A 13,403-nucleotide genomic window follows, 5' to 3' on the forward strand; every position below is an offset into this window, starting at 1 on the left:
ATTATCTCATTCATGTAACTCTGGTAGAGTTGCACTAGTTTTGCTCCTAGCTCAGAAGCAAGCTCTTTATTCTCTACAAATGTAAATGTATTGGCATGAGAAATAACCCAGAATGATGCCACAGATGGTCAGAAACACTGATGACACAAATGACACATTTTTCTGCTCCTTATTCCTGCTGCTAAAAAGCATGCTACTTTTCTTTTGCCTTTCCCAAAAGAGGCTTGAAGATATATAATTTCTAGTGCTCCTTCCAACATCACAGGTTAACATAATGCCATGAGCTATTCCCATTAGAAGAGCTAGGAACAAGATAACATGAAACTTGCAAGCAAAGAGTGCTTTTTCATGCCATATCAGTTTTAATTGGCCTCAGTGCTGGCCTTGTACAGAATAATAGAATAGTTTTAAGTTAAATGATTGGCAATTTAAACAGCATATCATCCCCAGTGCCACCTGTTGGACAGTTTATTACATGGTTTTGGCACATCCTTGGCTCTCAGGGGTGGTATTCTGTATTTTAAACTACTTTTTTTTTTTTTTTTTTTTTCTTAATGGCACCTCTTTCATTTGCCCTATAGACCTATTAGGAAAATGGCAACAGGTATGATCCTTGCAGGGATGGCGTTTGGACTTGCAGCTGTTGTAGAAATCAAAATAAATGTGAGTATAGCACAAGGGATTCCTCAGAAATACTTTCTTTCTCTCAGGAGTTTTTATTGATGCCTGTTAGATAATCCTTTTAACCTCGTTCCTTGATCATAGTTTGTAATATGTTCTTTAAAATTAAGCATACTGATCCAGTTGCTAATGGTAATTCTTACTTTGTCCACTCTCCCCCCTCTTTCTCTCTGTCTCTTTCTCTCTAGTCTTTGCAGTTTTGCTGTGCCGGTCATCTGTATTGGTCTATATTCTAGATTTCCATCATCAAAGTGCTTGACAGACATCTAGTTAACACTAGTGATTAATTCCCAAAAGGTAGTCTGTTCTCTCTCCTGTTTCTTGCTGTAGCTTGCTTATATTTTACTGTTTGAGGGTTATTTTTCGAACGTGTATCTGCTGTTTGCTTTGTTTTGGGTTTGGTGTGTTTGGGTGTTTTCTTTAAAAAAATTAATTACTTTCCTATTTTAGGGTGAGGATGTGTTTTTTTACAAGCCAAATTTTTTATCCAGTGAGGCAGGTGAATGCAGTCACTTCCATAGTCACAGGCATCAGAGACTGCAAAGCATTCCCAGACAGGGTGGCAGCAAATCTCTTGTAAACTCCATGTTAGCCCCTGTAGACTTGTACCATGTTTCTGGCCTGTGACCAGCCTTGTGCAGACTTTGGCTGACCTTTGTCTCACAAAAGTTACTGCAGGATTAATTTTTAAAGCTTCTATGTATGCTTAAAACGTTCTGTTAGAGTGGCTGGCGCACAGCCCTGAATTAACATCTGCTAGTTCCTCAGGTGAATCCACTGACAAGTCTCTCACTGAAATGAGACTTTGTGGGTTCAGGTCTTCTTTATGATCTCTGTACGTGAGCAAAGAAACGCTGTCATTGCCATCACCAGCAGCTCTGGCTGAGCGCTGAAGGTCTGCTCTGGCTGTGGTGACTCCTCTGGGCAGAGGCAAGGTGAGTTAGATAGAGGTTCCTCCCCTACCTGTGCAGTGAAATTTTTCCCTGAAGGCCACTAAAATCTCTAGGAAAGAGGTGGATGGGATGGCCCCCTGTGGGTCATGCAGACCAAAAGCCACAGTAATGGAATTTGCTGGATAACATTAACAGGCCTGTTGGTCCAGAGCAGCGTATGGGTACAGGGAAATCAGTGTTGCCCTATCTTCTCTGACAGTGTGCCTCCCCACTGAGTTAGGTTCAAACTGCCTGCAATACCCACATTATAGGATGAGATAGAAAAAAATTAATAGCTTTGAAGTATTTCTGGCAGCTACTTGAAAATAGAGTGATAAAAAAAGAGAATTAAAAAAACTTCATTTTAGATCTGCAGGTAGTACAAGGCTGACGCTGATTGATGTATTCTTTTTAGGAAATCTTTCCTGACAGAAAGAGATACCTCTGTGCCAGAGGCATCATCTTCCCTTTCTCAGAAAAACAGGGAATAAGATCTATACAGTTGGCTGTTAGATAGCATGGTGTCAAGTGATGCACAAGCACTGATTACAGACATGGAGCTGGGCTGGGATTTTCAAAACTGCTTAGCTTCTGGCCTAATTCTCTCCCAGTCACTGGCTGCAGTGGGAAATAATTATTCTGGTCACTGCTTTTGAAAACTAAGCACAATATTTTCCATTCTGATATGGCAGTTGGTTAAATCCAGGCACTAGGGAGCTGTATAACGAAACCAGTGACATTTTCCTACCTACCCAGCAGTTGTGTAGCCTGTACGCTTAGCAGTGTGAAGAACAGTTTTTGGGAGGAATGATAGGTTGGCTATCAAGCTACTGTGAGGAAACCTCCCTAAGTAAGATTTATGTTCAGTTTTCTCTCAGTGCAACTTTTGATGAAAAAGTGTCATTACAGAGAGGAGGACTATTATGGCTAAAAATGAAGACATATTAAAGTGCTAATAAAGCATATAGATGGCACTTAAAGCCTTTTGCTTTAATTAGGAAACCGATATGCCTCGGCTTGTCCCAGAAGAAAGTTTAATTCGGGTCTTGAATTTGGCAAAGAACCCTGTTCAAGTGATAATCCAAGACCGGGACCTATTTCAGCAGCCTGTGGAGGCTTTTCAGGTAAGCATATATGTAGGGCTAGAAAGCCTGACTTGCACCCTGTTGAAGAAAGGGTGGGCTTTTTTCAGGCATTTTCTAATAAGGCCCACAGATGCTAAAGCTTGTTCACCCCCACTGCCTTAGAAATGCACGGGAATAGCTTTAAAAATGGAGCATATTATCTCCATTGATGGGACAGAAATGGAAAGTTTGGAGACACGTTTCCATGGGAGAGGAGGAAATGGCTAACTAAAATAAACTTATAATTAGGAATAAAGGATAACTATACTGAGATAAGCATGTAGAGACATTCAACTTGCCTCTCTGAATTCTCAGACCAGGCATTGCTGCTGAGATCTGGATGGCAGATTCTGCAAAGAAAGAAAGAAATGGGAAAGCAGTTAAGTGAGTATGGGCACTGGGTTGTTCCCTGTTTCAGCTTCCAGATTATTTTACAGGTCAGGCTAATCTGGGACTCGGCCCATCAGCCCATTGGCCACCAGCAGCCTGCTGTGTTTTAGATGTGGTCCCTTCGGGGCAGAGCAGGGCTATGGGGAAAGGTATCCGTGTGGGCAGAGGGTGTTCCCGGACCTTTGGGTTGCATCCAGCAAGGGAAGGTACTCCACGCTCTGGCTTCAGCTGTAGAAGAAAGCTCTGACCTCTTTTTACAGGCTCCCTTGAAGAGAAGATAGGGTTGCACTTTCTGGGAAAAGCCAGATACTTTCTCATCTGAAGAAAGCGTAACAAAGTTTGTTTTTTCCATAGAAACCAGCTGAGTACTCAAAATTAATATTGAATGGAGAGCAACAGAGTCTTCGCTTCACCCTGCAACATCAAGGATTGTCTCTTGCTTTTAACTACACTGTGAAGGAAAAATCAGTATACAGCTTAATTGTTTTTGAGGCAGAAGGAAGCCTATCAAGCCGCTTGGTGAGTGTGGGAGTGAATTGTAAATACAGTATTAATTCAATGACTGTGATGATACAATGGGGTAATAGGCTCATTAATTCATTTGCTCAGTTGCAATGTCTGTCTGATTGCTCTCAGATGCTCTAAACCTGACTTCTTAGCTGGCGGCACTGGATCTGTACACATTTCTGCTGGTTGATTAATAGAGGCGTTATGGCATCTGAGAGTTTCTGGGCACACTTTAATCCAGCGAATGCTGCAGTGGGACAGCAAAGTCATGCCTGCTAGGCAGCAGAGCTTGAGAAAGCTGAGGAAACAGAGAGCCAGAGATTTCCCCCCAAAGATGGTTCTATAAAGCAAAGATGTTAAAGAGGCTCTAGGGCTGGGCATGGAATAAAAGCATCAGAGGAATGGATCTGGGTTTAGTTATTGCAAGTGTTTAGTGAAGATGCACAGAAGGCCCATTTGTTTTGCTGAATAGAATAAATACACTCATTTCAGGCTCTGCAGCAGAGCTGGCTGCCTTTGGTCTTCTGTGTATTGCTGCAACAATCAGAGAGATGCGTATGGGATGTATAGGGCCAGATTCTGATATCTTTTACATGTAGCTGTATCCTGAGAAGCTCTCTTGGAATAAATGATGTTATTGCATATTGAGACAGGTGTGTAAATGCCATCAGAATCTGTCCTTATGCTAAAATATCCATTTTCTTTGCAGTTCCTCAGCATCCTACCTTGCAGGATTGCCACACAAAGCGTTCAGTACTGTATAGTAGAAATCACATACCTGTTGTGAAGAATTTTTTTCCTAAAATTGGGGTTTTTTGCTGCTTTGTGGTTTAGAGTCTGGGTCTTAGTATCACACAATATTGTTAAGTTTCCCTATGACCCTGATAGCTGTGTGCTGTTACCTTAAGAAATGAATACTCTTAGAGTGATTTTCACGCAGTCCTTAAGAAATGAAAGCTTGTGACGGACCGGAGCAGAGCAATCTCTGAGCTTCAATACATCTCTGTGTTGCCCTAGCTATCTAGCCTGTGCTTAAATGAACATTCATCCTGGCACAGGCTCCCATGTGCTGGGGAACAGCCATGCTGTTGTGTGATGCTATTGACCTGTCATTCTTAGCTGTAGAGAAGGGAGATGCTGAAGATAGCGTGGTAAATGATAGTCACTTTTTCAGCATTGCAACACAAAGAATGTAATGCCAGCTCACTACTGTGTTGTAGGGCTTGCCCATGCCAGCCTCCCTCACTGCTGGGTTTGGCCCCCTCACTCAGGTGGGAGCGCTTTCCTGGAAGGATCCAATCTGGAATTGGTTTCTTCTCCTTTATGGGCTGTTGAGTAGGCAGGAAATTAATTTGAGAGCTCTGGGGATCATTGATGAAAACAAGTAATAATTTGGCTGGCCTGTCTGCAACAAACTAGTATTAATCCCCATGTGTCTCCCATGGAAAAAAATGATGATTATTATTTATTGCTCTGACATTTATTACTCACGGTGGCTATTCATTATTTAGGGCATACCTTATCTGTGGGTCAGCATATCACACTGAAGTACAATAGACATTTAATAGATATACTGAAATTCTGGATCCTTGATATCAGAAGCTCAGGGCTTAACATCAGGAAGAAAATGTGGAGAAAGGGCTAGAAAATTTTATGAGAAAGCCAGTTTCTGAAGGTAGATTCAGTCTCTTTTGGCTTGCCTAGGTTCCCTCTGCAGGCAGTGCAAAATGAAATTGTCCTGCCAGCTTGAGTGGACATGGCACAACTGTAGATTTCTACCAGCCAAGAACTTTGCTCTGTATTCTTTTTGTGTGACATACAGTCTTCAGAGCAGGGCTGCCTTTACTGTCCTTTTTTTCAGCATTGTGCACCAAATAGATTATCCTTGAATGAATGCAGATCATGTTAACTATTGAGCTGATGCTCTAGTTGTGCTTTCCAGGAGAGGTACTCTCACTCTCCAGTGTGCCCAACCAGGTGGCTGTTTCAGGAATGTGTCTGCAGAGACTGCGGGCACAAGCAAGCTCAGTTCATCTTGGTCATCTTAGTCTCTTGTGCTCTCTGCCTGCACCATGCAACAGTTTAATCTCTGAAGCGTTGAGGGTCAGGGGAAATGAGTGATGCATGATTATCAGAAGAGTAACCTAGTTGTTCCTCTTGGCTTTATGCTTCTGTGAAGTCTATGAATATGCCAAGAATCAAGGTCTGGAAGTTAGGCAGTTGCAGGTTTTGTAGGAGTAAGGCACTCTGTTTAATTGTAAATGACTGAAAGAGGCTAACACGCATAATACTGTCTTGCTATCTTCAGATCAAGCGAAATACTTTTTTGGAGGGTGTTGTGTGCCTCAGTAGAAGGGTGACTGGCTGAGACTCTGTAGTCTTTGTTATGTGGGAGATGAGGGGGGAAAAAAGATATGATCTCATCTTAAGCCCTTGATGGAGATGAAATTTTGTCATTGGCTTCATTGTACCAGGACTTCACCTCTGTGGCCTGATGTAAAGCTTGTGTGAGAGTCCAGTTGATTCCCATGGGCTTTGCAACATGTGCAACTTCACAGACACTAGCATTTTCTGCTACACTTTGTTAAAAGGCAGCATCAACAAATATGTTTGACTTTTTTTTTTTCTTCTTCTTGTTTTCAGATTACAGACTTGGAAGCAAAGCCAGAAAATGGCTTGGCAGCTGTTAGGTAGGAATGGCTTTTTTTTCAGGATTTGGAGGTGGTGGGGTGAGGGAAGCTGCTTTTGTCTAATGCAAACTGTGCGTAACAAAACCCAGATGTTCTCAGGTTGGAATCTAGTCCACACTTTTCATGCAAGACTTGGGTGTCAGCTGCGGAGGCTTGACAGCATGTCACCTCCCACACTTGCCATGCCGAGCCGAGCATTATTGCTGCTTACTGCCTAGGATAGTCTGGGCTGAGAAGGCAACATAAAAGATCTCCTCCCTTGAAGAATGGTAAATTCATCTGTGTCCCACCTCTTTGGGAAAGTAAGGGAAGAAGCAATCTGGAAAGGAACTGTTGCCATTTGTTCTCTGCAAACTGGCCAACCCATGACATTCTTCTATCTCAGTTGGCCTTATGCACGAATGCCTGCTAAATTGGATACAGCAACAATTTTACATCCTTGAAAACAATTCAATTGAGCATTGGGCTCTGCTTAAGCAGCTAGTCTACTTTCCTAATTTGAGTTAGTACATGAACAATCCTGTGGTCTGTGCTGAGATGCCACCTCACTGAGGTCACAGTTACCTCTGCGGTTACCACTTCAGCAGGCCTATGCAAGGCTGCTGAGATGCAGAAGAAGCAGATTTGAAAAAAAAAAAAAAAAAAAAGAGGATGCCAGCATGTCTTGAACAAGCTGCAATTAAGAAAACCAACAACAAACACCTCTGACCAACCAACCAAAAAACCCTCAAAAACTTTGGATAGTATAAAACAATGTCCAACTCCCTTATCTGAAAGCCTGTGTTGACAGAGCAGGAGAGCAGTAGCTCTTCGTATCCGCGTGCTTATGAAGACTTCTACTGACTAAATACCACCTTGGAGACTTAATACCTTCAGTCAGGAATGTTTTATATTTTCCTATGAATGTTTTTGACAAAATCCCAAAACTTTACCTTCAATGACTTGTGAAGAGGTTTCACTAGGAAGAAACTTTTCCCATTAAAAAGTTACTTCTGTTAAGCACTTGACTGTCTTCAGGGTTTTAACTCCCCTATTAAGAACATATTTTAAAAGAAAGTCAGATCAAATGAAAAGTATTTGGTTTTGCTAATAATTTTTGTGTTGTCAAAGGGAAACTGTCTTTTGTGTATAAAAAAGTGCATAAACACTGAGGAGAAAAAACCCCAAACTTGAACATCCACATGAAAGATTTGGGGTTTATGAAAATATCTTATTTTGCTAGAAAACTCTTTCCCACTGGTAGAAGGTCTGTGGAAAGTATGCCAGTATGGTGCCCATGCTATTCAGGGAACACAACTTCATAGTTCTGTGGAGCGGGCTGGGGCTCTGTCCTTTCTCTCTACGTAGAGAGGTGTGCTCCAGCCCTCTGATCACCTTCATGGCCTTCCTATGGACTCACTTTAATCTTTGAAGGTCTCCGAGAAGAGCTTGCCTGGAAGTCCTAACCCACAACAAGTGAGGGTCACTTTTGACAGGAGAGAGATTAAGAGGGTAAAATTACACAGCAGGGAAAGCTAATCTTATGTTGAAAAACTGGGCAGCAAATCAGATTAATATTTTAACTTACTGGAGAGGCTGTCATAACCTCATGGAGTTACAGAATGCTTTGGGAGAGCGTGCACTTCTGAAGTGTCTGTTACTATGCTTTTCCTGCCCTGTCTGACAACTCAATGAAATATGCTTTCTTTGCAGATTCATTAATGGTTTGAGCCAAGATGTCAACCTCACCATTGACAGCAAATGGTTTATTGCTGTTCAGAAAAACTACAGTGCTTCCGAGTACTCGCTGCTAGAGAGGGACAGGTAAGTTTCCCTTGCTGTGCTGAAGGTCCTTGCTGAGGCCTTTCCTTGGATATAGTGGGGCTTTTCTCAGGCAAATAGCAAAACCTTCATTGCTATTGCTTTGGCATTTGCTTGTGTGGGCAGATGTTTGTAAAAAAGCAGAATTAATAGCTGTGCACAGAGCAGGTGCTCCGGGCCACTTGCGTGTGAGCAGAAGCTTTTCTTCACATTATGTGGGGGCCTGGAGGGAAGAGACTGGCCATTCCTGTGCATCTGTCAGCAAAGTAAGGTGGGGCATGAAGTCCCCTCTGCCGTTTGATGCCTGCTCTATTTGGATATTCTCTCAGGCCCAAGCTCTTAGCATTAGGGTGCTCTCAGGGAAAGGCCAATTCATATTCCACGCTACAAAGTGTTGGTACGTGGGCTGGTAACAGCAAGTAATGTTACATGGCTTTGCAGGCTGGGCTTGTTAGACAGGGGCTCCATATGGCCTTGGTTTGGCAGCATTGGAGTTGGCTCTTGTAGGGTATTTCTGGCATTTGCAATGTTTCAAAACAAGCTTCATGGCTTTTCTCTGCATCAGCTCCATCCAAAATATTTATTGCTGCAATTTAGTAGGATGCAGCAGCCATTGTGGCAATGCTTTTGAGCCTCTGTGCCATCTCTCACATCCAAAATCAGACGAATAAATATGAAGGCTAATTTGCTCTATTGAAAAGAAACAAAGTGGCTTGTGGATGCATATCTCTGATTTTCTGAAGGTTGCTTGAGCCTGGCTAACCTGTCTGGCCCACAGTTCCTGAAGGAATAGAGAAAAGTTTGAGAGGAAAACAAACCTGGGGTGGCGGGGGGTGGTGGGTGGTGGGAGCGGCAAGGTGATCAGTGCTACAAAGAAGCAGAAACCATTTTAAAAAGTTAGCAATAATCTAGGATAGGTCATTAGGTGAACTTCAGCCAGCACCTGAGTGTTTCTGGAAGGAAAAGGTGGCAAGAACTGTAGCGATCATCTGACTAAATATCGCTGCAGCTTTACACCATACATCCTCCTTGCTCTGTTGTAGGGGCATGTCTGATAGCTCTGCTCTGTGCTCATTGTCTCTGGGGCTAACTGGGAAATACTGTACTTCATCCTTTTATCTAGATATAATAATGGAAAATGCATAACTGAAACAGGAGAGTTCACCCTGGAGCTAGGGCTGCTTGACTTCGGCGCATCGTACACCATTGTGATAACTAATGTAAGTGTCCCTGTGATGGTAACAATCTCCTTCTGTTCTAGCCTCTGGCAGTGCTTTTGTTCTTAATGTTGGTGACTCTCACTTGCTTTCTCCACCCTGTGAGACCTGGCCAGTAGCCTTCTGAAGGCAGTCCATTACACAAGGGCTAGTTTTGGCACCTATGTAAGCAAGGTAGGTGGGTACTAATTCCACCTTACACTGGGATCTTGGCGGATCTCATGGGTTAAAGTAGTAAGATATTTTCCTTGATGGAAATCCTCCATGGCAAATCATGTGATCTGTAGGTTGTGCTGGTCTCATGCCATCCTTGTTTGGTTAATTTTGACCCAGTGTACTGCAAAGAGCTATTACAGTCTGTCAAGAGCTGACTCTGCTTGTAGTCTTTAAAATATTGTACCTGGCAGTACTTCACACCTGAAAAACTCTGCAGAAACAGTCTGCTGTATCCTCACACATTCAACTTAAATGCCCTAAAGGCTAATCTTCCAAGACTTGTGGAATATGCATGGGGTAAGAGGGACAAAGTGTGGAAGGAGGAGGATAGTGAGATTGTGCATCTGTTTTTCCTCCTCTCACTGTCTGTATAGCTCGTTTGGAACCTAGGGTAAAGTCAAGGCATGGTTTTCTGAGCAACCTAGCCCTGATGGGGCGTGAGCACTGCAGAAGAGGTGGATTCCTTTCCCTGCCTGCCAGCCTCTTAGGCATGCTGCTCCAACCCTGGTCCAGCTGGCAGGAGCCACAGAGATGAATGTGATCAGCTTAGTTCCCACTTTAACCTTTCCACTGCACAGGCACACAGACAAACCAGGTCTGACAGGACACACTGCTAAGCTGCCCTCTGAGACTTTGACTACTGTGTTGTGATGAGCAGAGCTAAGTGCTGTCAGCTACTCCCTGGCAGTAACATCTCCCTGTTGCGCAATTAATGGGAGCTGTTCTTCAGAGTCCAAATATGTAGGGGAAAAAATATAGCTGCAAAGCACCTGCATTTTTTTTAAACTCCAGTAGCTGGAGTGTGGGATGCACAGTCCTGGAGGGAGCAGGCAGATGCTACCATCTGTGAACGCAGAGATTTGTGTACATAAAACACATACACATTTGAAGAGATGTTGGCCAGACCCTTCCTCCAGGGCTGCAAGCCTCTTTCACCAGATGAGAAACCAAGTAGAGAAGTTGCATGAAGAATATTACACAAAGAATATTTCCCCATAGCCTCTAGTAATGCAACTGAGTCAGGGCCAGTTGAGGTAGGTGTGTCCCATGTCACTGTGGGCAAGGATTCCAGTTCATGTTCCCATCTACAGAAGTCCCTGCTGTAGCCATGGATACTCAGGGGTGACCCTGTGGCCTCAGCCCTTCTGGACACTGTGCTAGTCCTTTAATTTTTTTGACCCTCTTTTTCCATATCTCTGTCTGGGGTTTCCTCCTTCTGTAGAGAGTTAATTTGCTCCAGGCCAAGATAATTTTTAATTATTGCAGTGATTTGTACTAAGCCCTGCTCCTCTGCCAGGAGTGCTATATAGAGGAACCAAGGATGCAATATATTAGTCTGCTAATGTGGCTGAACTGTGATACTTAAATCATGGGGAATACTGCCTTCTACCCAGCCTTCCTCAGTGTGCAGTTATAGCATGGTGCTTGTGACATTTCTTTATGGGCTAAAGAGCAATGCACAGCTCTCCTCTCACCCCTTTTAGCCTGCTAAAATACGGTCTTTTGATTTGCCTCCCTGCATGGTGATTAAGTACATCTCATAAACATCCCTTGTATTTTTCCAAGTACTCACCTTAAACATGGGATGTTCTGCCTGAAGTAATTTCAGCCTAGTGTTTTCCTGGCTACTAGTCAAATCTCTGTCTCTGCTGAGCCTCTGTGCACCACAGGCAGTGTTAATTACATCTGGGAAAGCAAACAAAAAGAGTTAGGAACACAGCTACCCTAACTATCTGAATACATCTGATAAAGGGCAGTCTCTGCTACTCTTGGTATTCCTGAACTGGATTTGATTGGGGTGTCACTGTTATTGGAGGGGAGTTGTATAGTGCTGATGAAATGGGAGCAGTGACCACATGGATGTAATGAACATTTATTGTCTTGTCCTCTTCTGGCCTTGGGGACAGCAGCAGGTCACAGGCTCTGCACAAGTACTACACAGGCTTTTCCCAGCCCTGCTACAGAAGGCAACTTGTTGGTTGGCAGTAACTCAGGCAACTCTTGTGGAACATGAATGAGCTGGAACGCTTCCATCCTGCCACCTCTGCCCTGTGCAGTAGGAGTTCACCCACTCCCAATGGGCTTGGACACGGCTGGGGTCAGTCTCATAGTTTTGCTTCCAGGGCAGAGCTTTGCTTCCACCTTTGCTTAAACTTTGTTTTGGTAAATTCACTGTTGTTGTTCAGGCTAAGAAGGATCTGATCTTTCAGCAGCTAATTACTGTGCCTTTATTTTCCTGCTAGGTTTCTGGAGGTGCTGTTAAGATATGGAAGTCAGAAGATATCAAAGCCAACAACGTCCATATGGCTTGGCAGTTACCACAGTACTTATTAATATCTGCTGGGGAGGTGATGTTCTCCATTACAGGTCTGGCCTTCTCCTATTCTCAGGTACATCACTTAAGATAAGGGGCTTACAATTAGACTTCAGGATTTATTCATGCAGCTGCCACTGACTTTAATATGTCCTTTGGCATGATACTTACTGACAATGTTATCTGTGCTTCAGCTAAAAATGGGATTATAACACAACTTGCTGGGTACCCTCAAGATAAATTAATTCATGCTTTGAGGATACCTGTTCTCAATTATACTCAGGAAAGTCCTTTTCTGGTAAAGCTGAGAACAGAACTGGATAGAAGTTCATTTTAATGTGAAAGCTCTGAATACTGTAATATCAGGTTTTTCTCCCAGTGGAATACTTTGTGGTACATATTTTCCAGTGATAAAAAGGCAAATATCTCAAGGACTACAGGGTGGCAGGAAGGATTGGAACCCGCATTAAACTGAGAGATTGAAGGGGTCTAAGCCTACTTGAGTCTGTAGCAAGGAAGCAAGGGGTAACAAGTGTGTGAAGGATGATTTGATTGTTGTCTGGGGACAAGGTTTATGATAAGAATGAACTGAGACATTACAAGATCCAAAAGCTGAAGTGACTCAGATTTATTCTTGGAGTAAAGTGCAGATGTTTATTCATGAGGGCGATTAACACAGTGGGACGATCTGTAATGGGATGTGGAAAATTTGTCATCAGCAGGAAGTTTAACACCAAGATCCAGTCTCTTTTCCAAAGGTGTATAGCCACATGGCACCAGACTCCAAGCTGCAGGGCTTGTTGTGTGGTTCTCTGGACTTCCTGATAGTATGATTTCAGATGACACAGGTTGGAGATGATCAGGATCCAGCTCAATAACAGCATCTCCTCCTTCTTCAGTGTCCTCCAGGAGGGCACGTTTTGAAAGCTCGTTGTGTGCAGCTGTTGAGATTAACCACTGCACAGAGGAAATTCCACCATTTCCTTCTAGGCTGGACACTGGGCAGGACATCACAGGGTGAACAGGGCAGAAGGGCACAGCATGATATCCACTGATCAGGTCCTTCTCCTCTTTTCAGTCTCCGGCCAGCATGAAGTCGGTGCTGCAGGCAGGCTGGCTGCTCACGGTGGCCGTTGGGAATACCCTTGTACTCATTGTTGCCCAGGCTGCACCAATGGCACAGGTATGGATTGGCTCTTAAAATAGAGGTAATGCTTTAAAACAGGTTTCTGATGCTTCTGGCTGTCCGTGTCTTGGAGGAACAGCTTCTCTGCACAGCCCCAAGCTCCTGGAGCAGAGTGATGGCAGCCTGCACCGAGCTGCCTCCCAGCCAGGGCTGTGCGTTGCCCTCAGCAGGGCTGCCCCCTGGAGCAATGGCCCCCTAAGCCTCCCAGAGGCAGTAAATAATAGCGACCTACGCTGTGATAACGTTGCTGGAGCTCAGCTCTAAGCAAGCAGGCTGTATTTGTGCCTGGAGCCTGGACACTGTGCCAGCTACGTGTTGTACACGTTGCAGTTGCTTACCAAAAGCA

At 43.7% G+C, this 13,403-nt stretch overlaps 1 protein-coding gene across 6 annotated transcripts in view; it reads left to right on the plus strand.

Annotated features, from left to right (window-relative positions):
- Positions 1-13,403, plus strand: part of SLC15A2 (solute carrier family 15 member 2) — a 77,313-nt gene that overhangs the window by 37,884 nt on the left and 26,026 nt on the right. For all 6 annotated transcript variants that reach the window (XM_027796488.2, XM_027796489.2, XM_027796491.2 and 3 more), the window contains 8 exons: positions 582-663; positions 2,612-2,737; positions 3,482-3,646; positions 6,278-6,324; positions 8,017-8,127; positions 9,248-9,344; positions 11,801-11,947; positions 12,950-13,054. In XM_027796488.2, coding sequence (XP_027652289.1) covers positions 582-663; positions 2,612-2,737; positions 3,482-3,646; positions 6,278-6,324; positions 8,017-8,127; positions 9,248-9,344; positions 11,801-11,947; positions 12,950-13,054 — 880 coding nt within the window. The remainder of the gene's footprint in view (positions 1-581; positions 664-2,611; positions 2,738-3,481; positions 3,647-6,277; positions 6,325-8,016; positions 8,128-9,247; positions 9,345-11,800; positions 11,948-12,949; positions 13,055-13,403) is intronic.

Source organism: Falco peregrinus, chromosome 8 (assembly GCF_023634155.1).
Source record: "Falco peregrinus isolate bFalPer1 chromosome 8, bFalPer1.pri, whole genome shotgun sequence".
Classification (NCBI taxonomy): domain Eukaryota; kingdom Metazoa; phylum Chordata; class Aves; order Falconiformes; family Falconidae; genus Falco; species Falco peregrinus.